Source organism: Chroicocephalus ridibundus, chromosome 1 (genome assembly GCF_963924245.1).
Source record: "Chroicocephalus ridibundus chromosome 1, bChrRid1.1, whole genome shotgun sequence".
NCBI classification, from domain to species: domain Eukaryota; kingdom Metazoa; phylum Chordata; class Aves; order Charadriiformes; family Laridae; genus Chroicocephalus; species Chroicocephalus ridibundus.
This window is the reverse complement of record NC_086284.1, coordinates 212,749,277-212,774,159: the sequence shown is the minus strand read 5'-3', so window position 1 is coordinate 212,774,159 and position 24,883 is coordinate 212,749,277. Positions and strand designations below refer to the sequence as shown.

Genomic DNA, 24,883 nt, shown 5'->3' with positions numbered 1-24,883 from the left:
TGTGCTTGAATTGTACATTTACTTTGACTAGAGGGAAAAACCCACATGATTACTAAATCCTGATACGGTAAACAGATTTCTCTGTAATGAACATCTGGCACATCCAGTTGCTTGTATTACTATCCCCCCAATTAGGACCCCCAGCACCAAGCTGAGCTTTCTCAGCGGCAGTGCTGGGGAGAGGTAGTGCCAGAAAGGTATTTGCAAACACAGGCAAACCTTTACCAATGATATAGTAGATGTCATGGGCACCCAGTCCCTTAAAAATTAACGCATTTGTAATTAGGTATGGTACAGCATTAGTTATTTCTGCTTTCCATCCCATGGCAGTAGGGGAGAGGGAGCATTCTGTTTGCAGTACAGATGACTCTGCAAGCTGCTGTGCATCCCCAGATTATGAAAATACATCCCTGTCTGTGGGTGGGTCCCTTCACAGCCATTCCTTCAGCCCTTGCTTTAGTTCCCAAGCCAGAACTGGAACCGCTGGTAACAGATACCTGGGGCCTTTCCAACTTCAGCCAGCTGGCTGGAGCCGATTTCTTCTCCAATTGCCTTCTGCTCAGATCAGATTTGGGAATGGACATGGGAACTCTTTAAGTGCTGGGAAACATTTTCAACTTCTTGCCAGCGTCTGATATCCACAGGGGAAGAAAACCAGTAGAAAAGCCATGGTAAGTTAATGCCTGTTCCTAACTCTTTGAGACATCTGGCCTTCCAGTCCAATTCAGTAACTCACTGTGACAATCCATGCATTACCACCACAAAAAAAAGTATAAGCCCATCGTCAGTCTGGTTTTCACACACTCACTTTTCAGTCACTGAATGCTGACTTTTCCCCAGTGCCTCTTCCCTATGGATTACGGTTCCAGAACAGGAGAGGTTACTCATTTACTAACTGTTATATGGATCCATAGTCCTAAGATGTCTCTTGGCTAAGATCCTGCTAGAATGACTTGTCTCCACTGCGCTGCCAGCTTTCGTAAAACAATACAGATGGCAATATTTATGCTCACTGAGTGGTCTTTGAAATGAATATGAGAGTGGCTTGGTAGCACCGGCTTTCACACATTTAGCAGTTCCACTCCTAAAATCTGCACTTAGCTCTTGCTCGGTCAGAGCTTTCCCTGCTTCCCATGGGATCCCTGCCCTCGTACGGACTCCTCAATTTAGCCCCTAGGCAAGAGCTTGGTAACAGAGCTGCTGTGTTCTTAATGAGTTTGTTTTTTTCTAAATTTGCCTGAAAGTCTAACACTTTTGCAGAAGAGCACCAACGGTTTTTTGTAGTTCTAAGCACGGGTGGATGTGGATCATATACACTGGAAATGTTCGGCTCTGGATCTACCCTTATGGTTTGAAGCACCCAAAATGTAGACTAAGCTCTTCTTGTTGGGAGGGACAGCAGGCCAGTTCTGGAGTCATGGGGCTTTGCGCAGCCTTGATTCGTCCTTAGATATATCCACCACTAAATATGGGGACATAACAGAACAAAGAGTCTCTTCTCTTGAGAAGCCTCCCTTGTAATTGAAGTTAAATGAATGACAATCACTATGCGGGGGAAAAAAAGCTTCACTCAGGGGAAGAAACTCAAAAGTAGGTCTTAATTTTTTGTGGGTACTATGGAATGAATGAGACTGATGTCAGATGTAATATAACACTGGAGTGGAAAGGCTAACAGAAAAAGACACAGTAACACTGCGCTGGCTAGTTCTAGACATGAGCTATCCATTAAAAGTAAGTCAAAACCCTCAACTTAATTTTGTACATGTGCCATCCCAACCCCCGGCCTCTCTCTGGGTGTTTTAAAGCTGCAAGAACAAATTTGCCTTCTCAGAAAATATCTCCCTTGGAGGCAAAGACACTGCGTACACAAGAACACCGGCAGCTTCTAGTGGCTCCTAAACACTAACGGTTCCTTGCAAAGTTCCCAGATGAAGAGAAATTCTTCCAAACTGCCGTAATCTTCATTAAAACCTTTCTAGTCTGGTCCAGGCTATGAATACGTTCTATGCCCATGCAGAAGCCAACTGGTTGCCATAAAATGCCATAATTTGCTATTTGCGCGTAATTCATTATACCGTTACGTGGTTGAGTCCAGAAGGCAAATACGACATAGCTACGTCGAGATTAATTTGGTCCCTGACATAACACACACCCTGGGCACAATCCAGAGGAAACGGATGGCGTGCTGGTGAGGAAGCGAGTGTTTTCCCGCCAGGTGGCTGGCTCAGGTTGGTTATCCTGGCAGAAAGAGGTCTTTGTTCTGCAGCCCTACCCAGCTTGGATTTTCTAGGAGTTCAAAACCCACAAATAAATGACATGAAGTCTGATCTTGCCCTCATAGAATGTTTCTCTGTGGGCAGCTATGGCCATTAGTGTGGCTACTTCTTATTACACTTGTGCAAGAAGAGTTTTCAATGCCAAAGACCTCAAAAGAAATCTCTGTAAAAGCGTTTGTTTGTGCACAGGTGTTTCTATGGCGTGAGGAACCGACAGTCTCATTTCCTGGCCTCTGGGGAACAGGTCACCCATAGCTGTATCCCATGGGAAGGCCTTGCCATCGCGGACTTACCTGACACAAAAGTACAAAACAACGGGTCCGGACTTCTTGGGGAAGTCATGTTCCAGCACCCGGCGGTCCAGCTGAAGCCAGTTCAAGTGTCCCCTGGCAAGAGAAGAGACAGTTTTGAGCCTGGCACCAAATAGGTTTCTCGCTACGCGTTGCGACGAGGTCTGAGGTGTTACAAAAGGTGAATTGAAGCACATGCTATTTGCCCTTAGCTATTGCATGATATTTCAAAAACACACAGTAGATGTTTGAGGAGAGCGGAGGTGATATCATCCTGGCAACGTTTCAGTCTGGGGATCGAACAGCTAAAGTTCAATCTGTCAGGGTGAAGGCTGGCAGCACCGACCAGGCAGGACAGCCCAAAGTGTTATGAGCTTCACCTTTTTATTACAACCCCCAGGAGCAGTTGTATCATTAAAAGTCTGTCAAGATTTTCATTAGAAATCCTTATTGTTAAGAGTTTCCACAACGCCTGCAATATTTCACTCAAGGCTAAACCTGACTCTACAGCCTCAGACAGTTTATTTACCACCCACGTGCCTGCAATAGCCTCTCCAGGTTTGCCCAGCCTTCGTTTTTCCTCCTTCAGAGAGCTCCTGAAAAGCAGCTGCTCCATGAAGCGTTCCAGCACCAATTACCACATGCTGCTTTTCTTTTGCCGAGATGGTACCTGTCGCTATTATTTTCTCCTATAATTTATCCATTCGTGCCTTGCTGCTGGAAGCTTTCCTGGGCAGGAGCTCTGTTCTTTGTCACGTTCCCCACATTGTAGAGTGCTGTGTGTGCGTGACAGGTATTTTATAAATAACATTATTTGTATTACAGGGGCATCTCACCCCCCAGCTGAGATAAAGGCCCCGTTAAATTAGGCACTGTGGAAATACATAGGGTAAAATTCAGGCCCCACTGAAGTCGGTAGGAATTTTGCCATTGCCTTTAGTGATGCTAGGGCTGCATCCTGTGAGCATTTGGCTATTGATTTCAGCCAGACCAGATTTCACCCAGAGGGAGAGGCAGCCCTTGCCTTCAGTGCTCTGCTGTCTAGACAAGCAAGGGGAGAGAGAATTGAAGTGATTTTGGGGGGAATCTTGCAGCAAATAAAGGAGGAAATGGAACTCAGATGTCCTGAGCTCTATTCCAGTGCCTATTTGCCAGCTCATGCTAATCCTCAAGAATAATTCTTCATTCCACTGAAAATTAAAAAAAAAAAAAAGAAAAAAAAAAAAGGCTTGGTTTTAAAAAAAAAAGTGTTAAATTAACTTCTACGGTTGCCACAAGCCTTAGCAATGTACTGTGTCAGCAAATACACTCAGGGTCTGCCTGTTACTCCTTAGCAGCGCTTTGGGCAGCTAAGAAGCACCTTTAGGAAATAAGCAGCAACATCTATTTAGCAATTTAACTGGATTTGTAGCTCCCCTACTTCATCTTTTCTACAAAAATAAATAAAGGGGAAAGAAAGAGTTTCAGGAGGCTTTGAATCACCCGGGTTCCATTTGAATTTCTGTACAGCTGCCATGTCTTATGCAGATGCAGAAGAGGATGGGCAGCTCAGGGACCTCCAATCCACTCATCAAATCAGGATCAGCCATTTATAAAGAAGCTGTCTCACCTCAAATTTTGCCATATAAAAGCCAGGTGTTCAGTGTAAGTGGCCTTTGCCTCTATTTTGCAAGAGTACCAAATTTCAACTACGTACAAGTGATACGGGTGGAGGTGGGGACATTTCAAACTCATCCTGGACATATTTTGGTGTACAAAAAAGATCAAAACCTTTTTTATCCCCTGCTCTAGACACCTGTGTGTTTCTCTCCAAGATACTTTAACTTTTAGTCAGCTTTTTCTCAAGATAAAGTTTTTAAATAAGTTTTTTTCTCAATTTTTTTTTCCCTCTAGGTAAAGGGCAGCCTGAGCTGTGTGTTAAGGGCACAGACTTAACTAGCAATGTGGCTACTGGAAAGGGGTGACATAATGCAGATTTTCAAGCCCTTTTTCAAGTCATTTCATTGCAGTACATGGATCAGGAGTGAGGATGGCTGTGTTAATGGGGCTGGCTGTATGGGCTGACTGGGCTCGTTCTCAGCAGGCTGGGCACGCAGCACGATGGGGTCTCCCTCCGTCATTTCTGCTGCTGGGACACAGTCGCCCAGCGCTACTGCAAGATCCCTGCATCCTGCTCCATTGTTCAGCACAGATGTGTACTTTAAAAAGGCTTGGTGTTTAGAAGACAGATGCTCCAGACTGTCAGAAAATAAGCCTCATCAGAAGATTCTCAGCCTGGGCACCCAAAAATCAGAGGCGTCCACATTTCCAGCTGCATGCCCCTTCTTGAAATCTGTCCCTTTTCCTATTTTATTTTGCCCTGAAGTGCTGTTATGTTCATTTTAACAGGACTCAGGAAGGCTGAAATTCACTGAAGGCCACAGTACGCATGGGAATTGAAACTAGACATGCTCACCCATTCCTAGCCAAAGTACAAAATGAGCATTTATCCATGTAGACCAAGGTACAAAACACTGTCAGAGCAAGGAAAAGCCACACTAACCCTGACATCCTATCCTGAACCTGTCCAGCTCCATTTGTATCACCAAAGTAGCAGCCACCAGCAGCTGATGGCATTACACACCGGTTCCCACCAAGACCCATTTGTTGACAATGGGCTTACGGTGTACCTCTAAGTTTTTTCAACAGAAATGTCTGGGTTTGCCTAACAAAGGGTTGAGAAGCCACGGTGCACAGAACTATAATTCACTTCAAGGTATTTCTTGTTTCGAAAAGACTTGCTCTGCTCCTTCTCTCTGCATTTTAACTTGAGAAACTGGTTGATATAATCAGTGCAAAAAGAATATATGCATATATGTATGCATACCGCGTTACACATTTATGTTGTTCATGTACCCGGGTGTGAGTACTGCATAACACATTTAATTGCCACTGAGTTTTTAGGTTGAAGAGTTTCATTACTCTCATCTGCATGGAGCTTAAATCCAAAGCTCCTTCAGAGGAGGAAGGTCACTTAAATCACTGCCAGGAGCTAACTGCTCACTGTACTCAATTACCACTTACAGTCTTTCAGCGCTGAGGGCTTCTGCACTGCAGATTGTCACCTCACTCCTTGTTTTCAAGCGTGCATGTGTGGCACGTAGCGAACAGCGGCAGTGCAGAGTCACTGGCATCCGCCTGTGAATGTGGTCTATCGGGGAGCCAAACTCCAATGCCGTTACACCACAAAACGCTTTGCTCTGGAAGCCGTCTTGCTGTCTTCAGCAGAACTATTCATGGAGCACAATCCCATGTAAGACAAGGAAAAGTACGGGCGTATAACCCTAGGCATGTACTAATCCTGACAGTTTGCATGGACCAATTTAGGCAGCTTGCACTGGGATCCCATTCATACATGCCTATATCTAGCTGGATTTCCTTCACGGTTCAATTTAGAGACAAAAAGTAGCTTTTGTTTCATTATCGCCATTGACTTGGGTGTTTATATCAGCGTATTCACAAATAACGGTACAAGCAGTTTTGTGTGACCTATAGGGAGGTTGAATATTGGAAGCCAGATCATTTTTCTCTGTTGGTTGTACTCATGTTGGCAGTTAAGCTGGTGTGTCAATAACAAATACATAATCATCTTTAGAAAAAAAAAAACCTGGGTCCATTTAGGTTACAGAGTGAGTATGGATTTTGGTGCCCAGGCTTCATATTGTTGATTGCATGCAGTAGTTCTGTTTTCTTTTATCGGGGCTTTCAGTAAAGAGTGGTACATCAATGAATACTTTACTTTGCCTCCAGGTGGTTCTGTTTATACAGTTTTACTGGTTAGTGTCCAGTTTTCTGAAAAGCGGATCCACATTGATTTGTGTTATAAAGGTATTTGGACCAATAAACCAACTCACGCCTCTTCAGTGTCAAACTCGTGTTGAATTGAATGGACATTGAGAAAGATCAGTTCGTGTAATAGAAACCATATAAATTATTTTACATTTCCGTCAGTCATGACAGAATCAAAAAAACCCCAACCCTTTAAGCTCACAGATTTTCTTGTTTAAGGTCTCAATCCTTCCACAGAAATATTTTTAAGGGGCTGCAAAGCCCAGGGAGCTGTAGGAATTTAGCTACATTGATTTTGCCAAACAGTGGATTTGGTGACAAAGGAGCTGGTGCAATGCCAGAACGGGACATTATTTTCAGAGCTGCACCCTCCATTGGACTGGCTGTTCAACCAGGACGTGGGACACCTGGTCCCTCGTTTTGGCTCTGCCAAATGGCTGCAGGGTGGAAATAGGTTTCCCCCCCGTTCCTGGAAATGAGAGAGGATTCCAGGGAAGAGTGGTGCCCTGCTGTCCCTCTTCTCCTACTCTCCCCTTGCCATCCCCTTGGCCGTAGAATCCTGAGCTAAGCAAGGGCACTCTCTGTTATCACCTTGTCATGTTAGTACAGTCTCTTGCACAAGCGTAACACAAATAATGTGGGCCTCAATCCCTTGCAGTTTTTATCCTGTACATTAGCTAGCCGACGAAGCTGCTCTGCAGGTTCTGCTCTGGCAAGGGAGCAAAAGGGTTTGGGTCAGCTTTGGGTTTGGCCCACGAAGAGCTGTGGGATGCAAAAGTCGGTAGCTCTCCATGGAGCAGGTGACTCAGGTCTAAGGACAAGTAAAGGACATGGAAAACCTGCCTATGGCCCAGACGGAGTGTCTGCAGCGAACAGAAGGGTAATCCTGACCACTTGCTCTCAGTGACTGCTGGAAGAGCTGATGCCAAGGGAAAGGGCGGTTAGCAGAGATTCATATTCAGCTGAAATGAAAAAAAAAAAAGCCCTTTCTCCATTCCTTTTCACTGTTAATCAACCAGCATATAGCTCTTCTGGCTTCACGTGAAGCTTGGCCCCACGTGCTGTACAGGGACACCCTTTTGACCTGTGCCCTCCCGCAGTTAATGGCTCACGCCATAAAGCGTTCCTATCATCATTAAAATAGGAGGCGTTATTCTCTCCTCCATAATAGTCTGACAATCTAATTTTAGTCACGCTGAATGCAGTAATGACCCTATATTATCACAAGAAACTATTAAGTCGCCAACGCAAAGGTTGTTCCTATTGATTTTCTTCTCAGGTTGTCATGATAGAGCACAACTAATGAATGGAAATCCCCAGTCCAAATCATTTCTAAATAAATTACTCTCATAGAGCTTTTACTCTTAAATAGAAGAATTGATTTAATACTTTAGTGGCTTTTCTTCTTTCTAAACTTGCAATTTAGCCAACCTCAGACTACATTTATGAACGCGGCTTGTTCTGTTTCAGCTGGTTATGAGTTCCCTTCACGTAAGGCGCATGGAAACTCAGCAAAGAGTGAAGAGAAAGGAAATCCCTGAGGGTTTACGTCACAGAATTAAAGGGTTTCTTTTTGTGTGCCTCATCTGCATTAGCTATAGGGCTGTGTTAGATGCTTTGCAAACACACACAAAGAGTCTGGTTTTCCTACTTTTTGAAGAAAGGATACTTTTTAAACTTCCATTTCACATTGCAGGTTAAGGTCTGTGGTATGGATAGCCCTTTTTTTTCCTGGCAGTGACATGGGACATCTATTTCCAAGACCTAATCCAACTCCCCATATTTTTTTTGGCTGCGTTCAGTCAAATAGAACAATCGCTGTTTGTGGCAACTCCATTCAGAGCTTTTTACAACTGAGGAGGAAATATTATACATATATTTTTTTTGTCAGCGTTGTTTTCACAGCATTGAAGAAGCCTCAGTGCAAGGCTCAGATTCACTGTGGGACAGCAGAAGGGCTGCAGACCAACCTTCCTATCAGCTGGGACTCACTGGCATGTTGCTGGGTCGTGTTTACTAGAAGGCTCCCCCCAGATCTTTTGTCTGGGTTGGCTGAGCTCCTGTGACCCCGCTCCACCTTGACCACAGGTCAAGAAGGTGACCAAGTGAGTGGATGCCATCACCTCACCCTTTGAAATCCCGTCTAGACAGTGCACACCCATCTGCGTCCCCATCTTTGAGTGCTGCCTCGACAGCCTCTGTCAGCCTCTCGCGCTTCCTCCCATCGCTAACCCAGATCTTTGCTCACACTGCTCTGTGTTAAACCTGGAAGCCCCACGGGAGGCTGGGCTCTCTCTAATTGCTGACACCTCCTCATTAGCTTCCCTTGCACTCCCAGGGGAGCCCTGTGCTCACTCAGCTGAGCTGAGAGCTGGAACTGCTCAGCTGCTATCTGGTTGCAGTCTGACATGTGTTTCTTGTTTTTAACCTGGGCTGTTAGGACTGTTAAGGGAACATTTTCACCTTTTAGTCAGCTTTGGCTTCCCTGCATGGCTTTCTTTCACCCCTCAGGCAGCACCCACTGGGGAACTTGCTCTCTCCCATAAGAAATAGCACCCTGGTAATTTCCTCCTCACTTTATAAGTTGCCAGTGCCTCCTGCTGCTCCTTCTTTGAGGACCAGTCTCATTAATTTGTGTTGGGTTGGAGTTCTCCTACAGCGCTGAGCTGCTCGTGTCAGTGGGATGGGATGGATTCTGGGCTCTCCTCTGATTCAGGTCCTGCTTCTGCGTGTTCCTGATGTCGAGCATCTCTCCACCTGGGAGCTGTGTCCTGAGTTGGCTTCTGGCTGACCAAGGCAGGTCCTTGCCAAAGGAACTGTCTCTAGAGGAGCGATTGTTGCTGAGTTGAATGTGGATGTGTTTGTGCAATTATCTAGCAGCCTCTGATTACCCAATCCTGAATCACTATTTCAGCAGATAATTTACATTTCGCTGCCACTTCGGCAGGAGAGCAGAGCTGGCTCGTTTCCCCCTGTACTCGGTACTGGTGAGCCCCCCACCTCGAGTTCTGTGTCCAGTTTTGGGGCCCTCACTACATCAAAGCCACTGAGGTGCTGGAGCGTGTCCAGAGAAGGGCAATGAAGCTGCTGAGGGGCCTGGAGCACAAGTCTCATGAGGAGCAGCTGAGGGAGCTGGGGGTGTTCAGCTTGGAGAAAAGGAGGCTGAGGGGAGACCTTGTCGCTCTCCACAACTACCTGAAAGGAGGGGGTAGTGAGGTGAGGGCTGGTCTCTTCTCCCAAGTAATAGGCGATAGGGCAATAGGAGATGGCTTCAAGTTGCGCCAGGGGAGGTTTCGACTGGATATTAGGGAAAGTCTTTACACTGAAAGGGTTATTAAGCATTGGAACAGGCTGTGCAGGGAAGTGGTTGAGGCACCATCCCTGGAAGTATTTAAAAGAAGGGTAGATGTAGTGCTTAGAGATAGAGTTTAGTGATGGTTTATTGTCAGACTTAGGTTGATGGTTGGACTCGATGATCTGAAAGGTCCCTCCCAATCTAGGCAATTCTGTGATTCTGTGATTCTGTGACAGCAATACCACTGACTCAGGTGTTCTGGAAACACAGCGCTGGCTCAAAAATCTTGGGTTTTTAAAACTATATATGTACAGGAAGCCTGTTCCTAATCACAAGACCCCCCTGTTGCATACCAAGGTGGATTGTGGCGGGTGCGCATACAGGTCACAGTCCATATGCCCAGGACAGTCTAACTACAGAGAGAAAACAGGCAGCTGGAAAAAAGTAGAAGGGACTGAGCAGTACCACTGAGAGGTCACAGTCTAGGACTTCTCATAGCATTTGGCAGACCTTTAATGTTTCTCCAATGCTAATTTTATACTTGCCTTTTAAACAGGGGGTAGAAATGGCCTGTCTTGAAACAAAACCTCAAATTTTGTGGTAATACGAGGACTCTGGGAGCTGGGGTTCAAAGTGAGCAACCAACATTGCCTGAGGTGACTGCAGTGTCAGGGTCCCGTCCTTTGGTTTAGCTCAGCCATAAGGCTGTTGTGTGATTCCTGGTAAGGTCAAATCCTTTCCACAATGGAAATTTTATATTTAAAAATGCTTTTCGTTCATGTTAAATTTGGCAATCCCTTTCTTTCCCACACTTTCTTCTTTCCCTTTTTTAAGAAACTCTAATCTGGGATCTAAAACATCAGAAATTATTCATAATTTTGTGATTTATTTTTTCTTTCCTTGAAATAATTTAGCATTACTTTTAAGTCTGCTTGAGTGAATAAACTGATTAACACTTTAATTGAACAGTTCCGCCAATCTGGTAATAATTTTGATCTAGTGAGTGCATCTGAAACCCGTGAGAGCTTTAGCTAACGTTTTACCAATGCCAAATGACACCAACTCTTTGAGCATGGGATTAGGTAAGGGATTGTTACTGCCTCTGCACACCTCCGGCAATGCTTAACTTGCTCTGAGAAGCCTCCAGCCCTCTGAAGAAGAAGCAGTGCAGGACAGACTCCAATGTGAGGTCCATGCCCCGCTAGACCTTGGTGTAGGACCTTGGGGTACACAGGTCTTCTACGCTGGTCATTTTGCTTAGGATAAAACCGCCAAGATTTTCTGTGATCTATGAGTTCCCTCTTAGATCTTTGATTTCTCGCACTTACGTTTCATCTGTGAATGCAATTCCAAAGTATTCCTTCTCCTTCAGGTTGAAATGAGATGCCACCAAGTCAAGCAACTCCTTGGCCAAAAGCTTTGGCTGGAAAACAAGAATGAAAAAAAGTGATTAATGAGGAGAACTTGGATATAACTGCATTGTGCTTCTGCAGGGAAATGCTAGCCTTGAAGGTGCTCAAGTGCTGTCGCTTTTATGTTCCCTCTGGTGATCAAGCTAAATCTGCAAGCAACATTAGCGCCTTGAAATGAGCAGTAGTTTCCCTCCTAGGTAAATGCTAAAAACCTGGTGATTCTGACCTCTTCAGTGCTCGATGTCTCTGCGGAGAGATGACCTGCCGCCTGCCAGTGTTCAGATCTACCATGACCAGCTCGCTCATGCCTCTCTGATAATTTTAGCTGTTAAAGCTTTTTATCAAGGACCTTTGCAAACACATTTCAGACACCCACTCTCACACACACAGCACAGATATATGCTCATAACCCTAAGAAAATACATAGTGCCAAAAGATAGAATGTGACAGGACCAAATGAGAAGTAAATAACAGAACGATATAGTTTCCCATTCAGTATGGCTTGTCATTTAGGGATAAGGATGTGTCCTCAAATTTAGGCACTTGGAAGGAAAGAGAGGAAAGTAGCACACACTTTCAAAATACCCTTTGTAAGAGCTCAAGCCAAGCTCAGAGAAGTTGTTCACCACATACAGAGGACGGTGCATTAGTACCACAGGGAAATTCTGCCTTTTCTGCAAAACCCTATTTGACTTTTAAGCCTAATGTTTCTTTCTCTCTATTTGAATTTCCACCAGCTCTGCTAAATTCCTGTGTTTCCTACTGGGCTACTGAAGTCTTGGCTGTAACAACGCTCTTGTCCTGAGTATCACTGGTAGGAAACAGGGGTACAAAGGATCTGGGTAGATCCCACAGCCTGTAATAGGCCCAGATCCCAGACCTGCAATGGTTACAGCAGCCCTGGCACAGCTGGGGTCAGAGATCCCAGCGGTGTTCCCTGGTGACTGCTCGTCAGGATTTGGTCTACAGATCTCTGTGCTGCAAGCCTCAGTGAAAATAAAGCTGTCTGTAGGCTTGACTGCGCCAACGAGTCTGCCAAGCAGCTGAGTCAGAGTTACCCCAGACGTGAACCTGTTGTTAAATGGAGATGAAATGATGATGCTGTGCAGAAATTGGGTGGTGGGGAGCTGAGAACCGTGTTGTCCTAATTAACTGTCCTGTCCTGTAAATACAAAACCAGCTTGTGTTTAAAAGAAACTTGATTTGTATTTAATTTCCAAATAGATTCACAAGACTCTCAACCGCTCTCTAAAAATGATCCTAAACCCAGCACTGTCCTAGTCCCTGTCACAGTTGAGCCAAGCCTGAAATACTTCTCTGGCATTCACGTGAGTGTTATGCCATCCTTCACCCACCCACCCGTCTGCCTGCTACGTCCCAATGCAGTCACCAGCAACATCCATTCTGCTCCATGTCTGTGCACCCAATGCAAGGATGGTTCTAGGACACGCCAGCAAAGAAGCAATAGCCATGCCTAAATGCAGCACGGGCTTAAAGCAGCCGCCGAATACGAGATGAGTTGCTGTGTAGGAGGAAGAGCCTGGCAGATATCAAATAGGTGGGATGCAACAAGCTTCATTTTAATTCCCAAGTCAGACTTCTCAGGCACAACCGTTGGAGTCTCTGCTATGTCTATGCTACCTGCCGCATTGCCTTTCCCAGGCTCCTGGACCAGCTCCCGAACGGCACTCAGAGCTGAACACAGCAGGCGAGGGGCCGTGGCCAGGTCCTCTGTCCCCTTGAGTCCCTTCAGGGACCCAAGCAAAGAGCACACGAGCTGCAACAGGTGTCTCCTCAGAGACTTCTGTCCTGGCATTGTGCTGGGTGGGACATTCGCAGCATCCCTGTCTCCTATAAGATGAACCTCTCTTTGCCAAAGCTTTTTAAGGACAAGCTACAGTCTGACTTATGAGGTACCCAGATACTTGGATGAATCATAGAATCATAGAGTGGTTTGGGTTGGAAGGGACCTTTAAAGGTCATCTAGTCCAACTCGCCTGCAGTGAGCAGGGACATCTTCAACTAGATCAGATTACTCAGAGCCCCGTCCAACCTGACCTTGAATGTTACCAGGGATGAGGTATCTACCACCTCTCTGGGCAACTAAGAGGAAAGTAGAGGATGTTAAGACTGCTATGTGAATTCAGAGATACGTAGGCTCTGCGCATGTACTTACTGGGGGCATTGAATGAGTTTTCAGTTTAACAACAAACACGGCAGCATTTTCCCAAACCTGGGTTAAGCACTTTGGGGGGATAGGTTGAGCTTTCATATTTTGCAAGAAAGGAGAATGGAGTAATAAATGGCTGATGTGAAACAGGCTGCCTGTGGCCATGGGGAGGTGATGGGTCCCTCAGCTCCAGCCAGCCAGCACTGTCACAAGGGGTGCTGGACAAGGGGTAAAATCCCCTTCTGATGTCCAGCCACATCATGGAGCAGTGATGCCCAGAGTCCCTTCCCCTTCACACCGCTGCATCCAGCCCCAGGCATCGAGTGAGGAGCAGCACCTGAAAGCACTTGCCTTCTGCCACCCTCCCCGGGCAAGGTGGCTAAACGCAACGTGTTGCCTCCTTATCTCTGCTGAGGGAGACCTGGCTGCTGAGAAAGCTGTGGAGGGGTGGTTGGCATGGTGTGACAGCCTTCCCTTCTCTACTGCCCCGCGGCAGCTGCTCCTCTCCCAGCACAGCCCCCCCTCCTGCCCCTGGGGCTTGGCCGGGGCATGATCTCCACTGCCCTTGCAGTGGGGCCTCCTCCAAAGCCTGTGGTAGCAGATAAGGCAGGATAACCCTTTGCCTTGCAAGATAAGGGAAAAGAACAATAGATGCAGACCCAGCGCTGGAGCGGTGCCAGGTTAGTTACTGGGCCAGCGTCCCTGAAGAGGCTTACGGCGGTGAAGTTAAGCCCTGCTAGTCCCCTCCAAGATTACTTTCCGCTCTCCTCTTAAGCTCTGCAAGGTTATTGTACTTTCCAGTGGGACGAGTCCAGTGTTCTCCCAACACAGACGGGCAACCTGAGTCTTCGGAGGGGAGAGGAGGAAGGTGGTAGCAAAGAGTCCTCAAGACGAACCTGCACAGCGGGGATGAGGGCAGGAAAACCCTGCTGAGCATGAGACGAGCTGCAGCCCCGTCTCGCTGTCTCAGGAGAGACCCACGCACTCAAAGTTACCGGTTAATCTGCTTGCCATTCGCGATGGGAATGGCTGAGCAATGACCTCCTTTTATGTGAGCCGCACAGACAAAGAGCTCATTAGCGATGCCTGTGGCAAGTTGTTTTAATTCATTATTAATTTCTGGACTTCATTTTCCAGAGGGATATTCATTTTGCATTAATAAAACTTCCATCAGAGGCACATTGAAAAAGGTGGGGACGGGTCTCTGGGAGCAGGGAAATCAATAGAAAGTGAGGGCCCAGGACCTTCTGCATCCAACATAGTGGGAAGGACGGCAGGCTTGTGAATCCCACATGCATAAATCAGGAATAGCAGGTGGCATTCAAACCAGAAACCGAACCGTGTCCTCAATGCTGCAGAGCTGGACCATGATGTGCTGCGAGCTGCCCCGGCAGCTGCTGAGACCCCTCTGCACCTCCTGCTCTTCATCTCCTCCCTACCCACACCTTCCTGGCATCCTCCATGTAACCTGTATCAAAAAAGCAGCCTTGGGGAGCACCTCAGAGCTGCAGCTGGCTGGCCTGAACTTGGGATGGAGTACGGCAGCAGAAATCCTGCAGCTGGAGCAGCGAGGGCTGAGCGTGCTTTGCTGGTAGGGGTGGGTTGTCAGAGCAACGTTATTCATCCAGGGTTTCCCCTGCTGCTCCCTCCCGCTCCCTCCCTCTTTGCAAAAATGCACATGAAGAACAATGAGCTGTAAATCAGCTGTTATTTTTACTAGAGAAATAAGCAGGGCCCCGGTTGTGGTCCCAGCACACTGGAGCTGTGGTCCTGGGAGAGAAGATCCTGCTTCCAGTGATGGGTCTTCCCCTGCCGGGAAGAAGACCTGAGGGACCCCTTCTCCTATATAGTGGAATCTCAGACACAGACACCAACCATTTCATAGCCAAAGACACTGTCCCTGAGGCTTTTCTGCACGGCAGTGACCCGGGTGCTTTCCCAGCTCTGGAGTCCTACCTGTCCTCCCAGTTCCTGCTCCAGCCTGGGACAGGCAGCGCTCTGCAGCCTCAGCTCTCTGGGCTTGCAAACACAACACCTTCCACCACACGAAATACCTCCATACTGGGTCAATGGATTCGCCTGCCAGGCACGTTGGCATCAATGCATCATCCAGGGGATTCCTAGTCATCTGTAGGGTGGGCAACTCTTCTCTGAAGTCAAACCTGACCTGGGAGCACTATGAGGTTTTTCCCTTCCCTCTTGGAGAGGCAGGAGAGCAGAGGTGGACTCATTAGGGGCTGCCTCCTCATTAGCAGAATGACCCAGACACCCTTCACTGTGCCCTGGGCCATGCCCGAGATGTTTATCTGAAATGCTGCGTAATGCTCTGCAACCGCAAAGCTCTTCTGCCTCAGCAGCGAGGAGCACAGCCAGCACATGGCCGGGGCTCTCCTGGAACCCCAGCTCCTGCAGCCTCGGAGCAGGGAACTCCTTCCCTCCCTCCCCTCCCAAAGAACCTAGGTTTATTCAAATAATGACTTAGGGGAAAGGGAGAGCTTTATTGGTGGTGTTGGGAGGTGGCAGGGAAAGGACTGAGCCTCAACAGCAGCTCTGTGACTTGAGCCCGCACCAAGAAAACCTCTGCAAAGGCACTGAAGACTGTGTAAGAAGGTATGATGGGATCATAACTCCCAGGGCTTTCTCCCTGCATTTCCCCGTTGCTTAAGGAAGAGCCCCGCCATGCCCCTGTCTCCAGACACAGCGTGTGCTAGAAAGAGCTACACTGAGACAACATCGATGCATGCAATGCCCAAGCTCTGTTTTTATCTCCTTGGCTCTATTTTAAGGAGCGTTCAGCACTGACAAATTAACCACAGGGGATGAGTCCCTCATCCATGGACTGCCCTTTATACAGAGACGCTATATACAGGTGCACTCTAGAGGTGTCTCTTACCAATTAGCCGGGAAGGCAACTTCCCACAATAAGGGCAGAGCGCGGCAAGCACTAAAAGCAAGTGGGGAGGGGAAGAGCAGTCCCAAGAGCGCCTTTGGAAGGGGAGGTGGAGGCTGCATGAGTGATGGGTCATACTGATGTCAAAAATGTCAAAAAAAACCCGGGTATCACAGCTCTTCCACATACTTATTGGATGAGTTCTCATTAGTGTGAGCCCGCTAACAAGGGCTGCTGGACCCACTGGGGGATCTGCTCCCAGCACTGGAGAGAGGGAGGGGAGGAGGTGAGACGCAGGTGACGCAGAGCAAGGCTTTGCAGGACACCTGCAAAGGTCACCATCACACGGTGACCTGCAAAACCCATTTTGGTACTTCCTAACACTAGACGTGGTCATTCTCACACAGGTTTAGTGCTGATACTGCTACATTATGGGTGTGTTTTGGTGACAGGATGGAAGGAGGATGAAGAGGGCTTCTGGGGAAAAGAATCCTCTTGTAGCCTGGGCAAGCATCTGGGGGCAACTCATCTCATCCTAAAATAGGCCAACAGTCCTATAAATACCTGTTTCTTTCCAAGAGGGCTTGGTGATTGCCTCAGCTGAGGATCAACGCTGTAAATATCTAACCCAGCTCGGGCCAAATCCTGCCCTGAGAGGGCAGTGCTGCCATCCGAGGAGACTTTCCTTGGGGACTGCAAACCAGGTAGCCCAAGTGCCACCATAGGTGCAACTGGGAGGTCATCTCACCGAGCCATGGGCACCTCAGCTGTCTCAGCACCAGGGGAGGAAACATCTGCCTATTTCAACCAGCAAAATCAGAGAAGTGCAAGAATTTCAGTGTAGCTTGAGCAGATCATTCTGTCAGTCATCATGGAAAATACAGCAGAAACGCAAGCATTCCAGTATTAAATATTCAATATAATTAAAAGACAATGTTACTGGGATTTGAGCAGCCCGAGGAACTCCAGAGTCATGTGTTTCCCCAGTGGAAAGACAGGCTGCCCACTTTTGGCAGAGAAACATGTTTCTCAGTGACAGCTTCCCATTACGCTTAGAAATGAGTGAGTTATGGAGAGAGATTATCTATCCACAGTCCAGCAGTGCCATGAATAAAAAACAGATGACATGGTATTAGCAGCTGCGGGTACGTCCCTAGAAATGCAGGCGCGCACAAAGTATATTTTATTGTTTTATTAACTGTCAAACAAGCCTATCTATTCCCCCTCCCCCATTTCATAGCTTTTCCCTAATTCTCCGTGGCAGAAGGCTTCTGGGAAATGCACAGTTTCAACATATGGGCAGACGCGTGCCGCCCGAATCCGTCCAGCCCAGAGACACGCTGAACTGTGGGAACCAGGTAACTAGATCACACTTAGTAATGCCTCGTTTCATTAGATTAAAAAGACCGCTACCATCCACTGCCTCCTTGCTGGAGGGACTTAAGCAAGATATATCACGAGACCCCAAGTGCTGCAATGCTAAAGACTGATGCAGCACCGGTGGTCAGCCTGCACTAATTTTGTGCTATAACCCAGCTGTGGTCAGGTAGTGGCTTCAGGACTCAAATCATCGTTCTTTAACTGTGAGCACGTGCTGAGGAAGGCTGGCCCGTTGTTATCCTCCAAGCCAAAATCACCAGGGCGTAGCCCAGACCAGACACAGTCCCAAGGATGGCCACCCTGTTTGGGCAAGAGAGGGAGTTTATAACGCTAGGAACACAAGCCGGGCTGTGCCATGTGGCTTCCAGTCCAGCCAGAGAGCCACGACCTATTTTATTTATGAGTGCAGACATAGCAGATGCTGTGCGGCGAGTTCCCGAGCAGGTTGAGTTTCTATGGGATGGACCGTGAAGTGTGTCTGGTTCAAACCAGCCTCTCGAGTCTTGCTGACTTGGTCCAATTTTGCTAAACGTTCAAAGGTTGGACGTTTGAAAAACATCTTTTCGGTGGCTTGAGTTGAAAAGTAGGCTGGGGGATGTGTATGTGCGGTGTGGGCAGCCCATCAGCAGGAGAGGCGAGCTGGAGAAAGCGGTTGGGATGAATACAGAGCAATTCCTGCCACGGCCGTGCCCGGCGCAGTACCACCAGGCAGGGTACAACGCTCCCTCATCAGCCGGCTCTTGCCCATCTGGAGCCTTGGGCAGTGCAATCAGGAGGAAATAATAGCGCAAAACGGTCATTCACACACAATTCTTCCCCTCCACCTACTATTATTATTTGCTAACGAAGCAAACTCCAGGTGCCCCCGCTGAATTAGATCATCTGCTAAAACCAGCCACCAAGCTATGCTCCAGCACCACAGTGATAAGGGCAGTAAAGATGCCCGTATAGACCTTTTGTGTTCCTACTCTGTTTCTCGAGGCGTTGGTTATGCAGTGGCCAGCAGCCTTATCTGCTGAAGGCCAGCAGCACGCGTACACCCGGATGCATTAGGCAGTACATTACCCCATGATAGTTACGGACCGTAACTCCCTCCCGCCCCTGTTTCCTTGTGCGTGAAGCACTGAAATCTCTTATCCAGGGGCCATTGAACTGTCACTCACTCGCAATTCTCTTCTTGTCAAATTGGCTCTGCCAACAGCTCCATCACCTGGTTGTTTAACCCGTTTTACGCACTTGGAAGAAAAGAAAAATCCAAAGTCGTCCCATAGTAATGTTATGTAAATACCAAATAACGGCCCTTTCGGCTATCGTTGCATCCGAACACAGCGTAATAACATTGTGCAAAACCGCTCAGGCTGAAGGCTTGGGGCCTTAGGGCTTTCAGCTTTGCAATTCCCCTTATGGGATAGATCCACCATTCCTCAGCTCCGCGTTACTGTGTCAATATATGGAGTGCACATAATCAAAGCAGGCTGGGATGTAGTTGGGTGAAAAATTATTCATTGAAATGCAAGACGCCTGGTGAGGGAACGCCTTATTTTTTATCACGAAACAGCTGAACTCCGACAGTGTCGGGCACCGGGGGTGGGAGCGTTGCTCGCGCTGGCACACGCCGCATCTCTTCCCCAGAGTCAGTGGCTGGCTCTAAAATCTCTTTTCTTCATATACATAGGAAAATGAGACAACTTGCCTCCAGCAGCCTCCTTGGGAACACGGAGGGTGGTGACGGAGTGCCACCGAGTGCCACCGACGTTGTTCTTGGAAAGTCAACACCCACAAGTTGTGGGAATTAAGATTTATTAGGGTCAGAGAAACAAAGACAAAAAAAAAAATCCCTGAGTTTTTAAAAAAGTCTGTTTGGTAAAAGGATTAGAAACACCCTCCTGACAAGTTGCCTCAGAAATATTCACAGATAGCTGCATTTCTGGGTTTGGCTAATATCTGACGCTCAATATCTTAAGTTGCTGACACTCTCTAATTCCCCTACGTATTAGCAATGTGAATCTGCTTAAATATTTTTGTAGTCAGAGAAAGCAGAGAGCATGAGCAGGCCAAGTCTGCGTGGCAAATTCATGTCAAAGCCAAAATGACAAGCAGTCGGTGGGAAGAAAAAGACACCTTTGGTCTGCAGCATCCCTCCTCCCCTTCTTGCCTGCTGCAGAGGCAGCTGCACGCTCCCCCCGTTCAGACGGGGTCTGCATCGATGCCCAGTGACCCCATTCCTCTCTGTTGTCTTCTGTATCGTCCTGCAACTCCAACAGAGTTTTCAGGTGACTGCATCCAAAGAGACCAGCCAGCTGCTACTAGTGTTGGGATGGGAAATCTGTCCATCTTCCCTGCTCCATGTTCAGACCTTTCTCTCACGCATGACAAAAGCCTCGGTGCATCCCTCTTTCCTTCCTTAGCCCTCTGCCTGCTCCGTCTCCTCTCTGTCGCTGCTGGGAGCTGCTAACGTCCCCACGTGCAGCTGAGAGAGCTGGCTGATGCGCTGAGGATGGAAGAAGGATGAGTTTTGTGGCTGTCCCCTGCTTTGTGTACGTGTGTTTTATTCAACCACAGACCTGAAGCACAAGGAGATTTGGTGGCTGCTCAGAGCACTACGTCCCATGTGGGAATCTGCATCACTGTCGCCTGCAGGGTTGGGGAGAGGGAGAGGATGCTGTGCCTGGCATCCAGACTGATGTCCTGGTCTGCCCCTGTGCCAGCAGGAGGAGCACGCTGTAAGGTACTTCTGCCTGGAAACCCCCAAGAGTCTGTCTCTGTGCAGTCTGGACCTGCTGCCCAGATGCACATCACCTTCACGGAGCATCCGTGCCAGGTCCACTGTCTCCCAGTGGCCCGGCCGTATCCAGAGCGCTCATCTGTGCACGCACCCTTTGCACGGGATTTCCAGAGGCCCGAGAGTCAAAGGCAAGTGGTCAAAATCCTGACATTAGCCCTGGGTAAAGTAAAAGAGATTGTGCAGGGTAACCTCATATGCGGCCACCCTCGACTGCTTTCCCACTTGAGTTGTGACCAGGAGCATAAACTGAGGGAGAAGATCTGACCAACCACAGAAGCAAAGCCAGATTGCAAGGGCAAGCAGGCGTCTTTTTAGGAGGGATGTGATAGAAAGTGTGGAATTCCTTATGCTGACTGATGTAAAAATTGCTTTTGTAACACTGCCAAGGTCACTGCCGGCTCAGCTAATCAGCCATGAAAACATCACTGAAGCAAGTTAAAAAGTTGCCCCGAGTCAATTTGCGCACGCAACTTTTGTTATTCTTTATTTAAACTTTTGAGGTTGGTTTTTGGATAGTTGGAGGAAACAGATCCTTCCTCTATTATCTTGCTTTGGGTTTCTCCCAAAACCTAACACAACATCAAATCTGTTTTGTCCTTTACAAGACACTCCTGAAGAGCAGCCTGGCTGGCTGCTTGCTTTGCTCTGCTCTGTGTTTACTCCAGCAAATACTATGTTTTCAGGAGACTAGTCTGAACTCCATGGGAGGTTTTATAGTATTGTCAGGAGCTGCATTCTGTGGATTAGTATGGCTTTAATGAAAATCCATCCCAAATTTGTCAGTTTTGACTGGGATTTTTTTTGAGCTTTCAGGGAATTTAGAGCAAATTATGAGGCGCAAACTCAGAAAGACTGGTACGAAAAAGGTACCCACTTACGTGAACCCAAACAATTGACTTTCAAGCAAATTTGGTTCCCGCAGAGCAGAAAAAAAAACATTTGCAGCTAAGATGGCTAGATTCACTAGCCCTTCAAATCATTCTCGATGTCTCGAACCTATTAATGATCTATTCAGTAGCTTCCCATCTCCTTCTGCATGAAACTTCTATGGGGTTTCCATATATAAATCAGAAAATTATGGTCAGTAGATCAGCAGAGCAGAAGGGAGATACCCACGTGCAGGAAGACTTTGCCCTGGTTGAAGGCCATTGGTTTCACACAGGCAAAAGACAGAAGCACCTGTGCTTCAAAGCAAAATGCTATTTTCAAGGTCACAGTGACTTAGGCATCTCCCACCTAATCTCCAGATAACTGGGACCGGCCATATCTGGGACTTGGGTCCCCATGGTTTAGCAGCACTGGCTGTGTCAGTACTAGTAACCTGAAAAGGGTCATGGCGTGGACTTGGCTGATCTCCAGACTGCAGCGCCATTCGCACAGCGCTGGCCTGTGCCAACTAACCTTCTCCCAGACAATGCCTGGGCACCACTGGGGGGACAGCTTGGGCCAGGAGCCACGTCTAGAGGTCAGTATGGATCCATCCCCCTCATTCAAGGGGAAGAGAGTTTAGCCAGCTGGATGCCAGCAGAACTCGTGAGCCAGTGAGCAACTTCTGACTTGTTTCTTCTACTGGTACAGTAAAATCATTGATTTTGATCATTGATTATGAGCCAAGTAGAGAAAGAATGGTCCCAAATTGGCCATCAGTTGTCACAATCAGGTGAACAAACCCAGATTTCACATATTGCTGAGAATTAGCTCAAGTAGTACCAGGTTCTGTAACGATTTGGACTGATTACAAGACACAGCTCAGACGTGCACAGCATGGCCATCCTTTCTGCCTGTCACCTCACTGCAGCCACAGCCAGCCAGCCCCACGCAATGCTGTCTTAGTCCAACAGCCAGAGCATGAGATTTTGTCCCCTCCCCTGGGTTTGGTCCCACAGTGAAGGGCACTGCGACCTGGCCAAGCAACAGAGCTGTGTGCTGGTTGTAACCTCAGGTCTTGGGTTCAGTCCCTGGATGTGGACGCCCCAAATACGAAAGAAGCTCAATCTGTTGTCACTTTCCTCTAACATGTCTTAGGTGAGGGAGAGGAGCGCTGCTCTAGACTTTCTTCCCGCTATGAAGAAGGGATGCAATGACCTTCTGAGTTACACTCGCGTAACACATCTGACTTTGTTACTTGGGTTGCAAGTTTTCTGCTTTGTATAACTGTCCTTTAAGCATGTTCCTACACCCCGATATCTTTGAGTGGCCTGGAAGAACCCCAGGTAGCCAGGCAGCTCTTCTTTCCCTTGCAAAGAGTCAGAAGAGTCTCTTTTTGCAACACAAAGGCATTCCACCTGTGGAAGTTGCCCCTACAACAGAGACACTAACAGAGACACGGGCTGAATCTTGAATTTCATTGCAGCTATCTGTAATCTAAGCTGTAAACTGTAAACTAAGCATACCTCATGCTTTTATCACAGAACTGGAGTCTGCAGAGGATTTCTCACCTTTCTTTGCACATGGCATCCCGCAGTGATGGATCTAGAGACCAGATTAGGTGGAGCTCTCCAACTGGAGATTGCTGCTAAATTAATACAAACTGAAGCAGCTCAAGATGCAAATTGCACATGCGGCGGAGTTAAGAGGGTTTTTGTACAGGGCTTTGGTTCAAACCCTTGTCTTAATGCAAAGGAAAAAAGACAGGGATATGGCATTCTTTGTAGCATGCTGGGTTGAAAGCTATATGGCCTAGTTTAAGAAAGTGCTTCCAACATGACAAATTTATGCAGATAATCTGTATTGTAAATGTTTGGCTTAAAGTATTTTGGGTCTTCGTGTGTACTTGCCTTTCAGTTTCTGAAGATGTGTATAATTTTTGAAAAAGGGTAGTCAACTGCTGCAAGAAAGTCAATTGTGTTTTAAATCATCCGACTGTATCACATGTGGCAAATCAAACTTCGAACATGAAGCGAGCTTCAGAGCCAACTTTCTGTGGCAGGAATCCATTTCACACTCAGCCGACAACAGGGTTTGATAAGAGCTCAGCCAGTGTGAATAACTAGCTGCCTTCTATATATATTTTGATTTGGTAGCATCCGTTGAAGTTTTATATCCCTGAGAGATTGTTGGTATTCTTTTTAAGCATTAAAGCTACCTTGACAAGGTCAACAACAATTTCTACAGAGGTCAGCATTTTTATTTTGAAATATTTGATCATAATTCTATCAAACATTAAAGAAAGAGTTTGGCTAGGGCACATAATGAAATTGGACAGCTCACACAATCCATTTATCTTTTCGACTGTAAACCTCTGAAGCGCTCTACTTCATCCAGTTTCAAATCAACTGTAGAAATGTCCATCTACCTTCACCCGGCCTACAGAAATTGATGCTTGGAAATGCTCTTGATCTCTTATTGCTGATGCGGAAAAGCAAAAATAATTTCCCAAGATATAGTAGCTTAGCTGCATTCATATGTTCTATTTGCTTTTTAAAAATCTCTCCTGAATAAGGATGTTTATTTCCATCCTGGCTCAAAGTCACTTCTTCATTGCTGAAAGTATTTAATAAGTTAAGTGAATGCTTATTTTTGTAGCACATTTTCTAAACACATTAAAATAATTTATTAAAAAACCCATGCCAAACCTACAGGACCATCTTATGAATCGTGATCAGCTAGTTCAGATTTTAGCAAATCTAATGTCAATAAAAGTAAATAAAATCAATAATAGTGCTAGGTCTGATGCATAGAATTAGATCTTTCTGTTTTACCCTACACACCGTTTGTGAGTGCAGAGAAACTAATTAAACTTAACAAGAGCTACATCCTCATGTGCTGAGACTGGGGAAGGCGGGTGCCTTCAGAAGCATAATGGGTGCATAGACTTTTGTGTATTGATCTTCTTTATCCATAGTTATACCTAGGGATGTAGTTGAGAGAGCTGACGCCACTGTTAGATTCTCCATACATACAGCAATATTAGATACTGCCTTCCCTAAAGAGTTTGGAGTTGAAGCATGTTGGTCTTCCTGGATGCTCTCATCAGTTTAATTATCTGTACATATACAGTTGCTATATTAAGAACATGCCACAACGTTTTGAAGCTCCTGGCTTAACACACTCAAATGTAAAGCATGCTATGAAAATACTACACATCAAACAGACAGTTCTTCCCCCGGGAAGGTCACGAGAGAGAGGCTGAACCTCACTTGCCAGATGTTGGTTGCACTGCTTAGTGCCTGGTGGCAAAGCTCAGACGCTACGGGAAACTGAGTGGTCAGGGAATGCCAGAAATGGGATAGCTAAGCAAACTGCTTTAACCTTGAAGCCAGATGAAAGAATGATGCATTGCGTAGGTCCAGCTCCCAAGGCACAGTGAATCGGTGCTACTTCGTTTGCATCCCCACTGACAGTCTGGCCTTTAATCTCCTTTGTGTGAGTGTGGCCCCGGAGTTCACCAGAGTGATGGTTAGGACCTGCCCGGAACTCCCCTGGGCCATGGGGCAGGGTCTAACACACCTTCTGCTGCAAGAGAGAGGATCTCCTCCGCTCTTGGTGAGCCCCCAATGGAGTCTTTGCTTCTTGAGCCAGCAGAAGGTGCTGAATATAACTAAGGATTAGGCTTGT

The 24,883-nt window shown here is 47.0% G+C and overlaps 1 protein-coding gene across 7 annotated transcripts in view; it reads right to left on the bottom strand.

Moving 5' to 3' along the window:
- FRMD4A (FERM domain containing 4A) overlaps window positions 1-24,883 on the bottom strand; it is a 390,969-nt gene that overhangs the window by 94,682 nt on the left and 271,404 nt on the right. For all 7 annotated transcript variants that reach the window (XR_010069575.1, XM_063323590.1, XM_063323591.1 and 4 more), the window contains 2 exons: window positions 11,018-11,112; window positions 2,570-2,662 (listed from right to left, as the gene is read on the bottom strand). Coding sequence is in view for 6 of the 7 variants with exons in the window: in XM_063323590.1 (XP_063179660.1) it covers window positions 2,570-2,662; window positions 11,018-11,112 (188 nt within the window). In the remaining variant the exon portion in view is untranslated. The remainder of the gene's footprint in view (window positions 1-2,569; window positions 2,663-11,017; window positions 11,113-24,883) is intronic.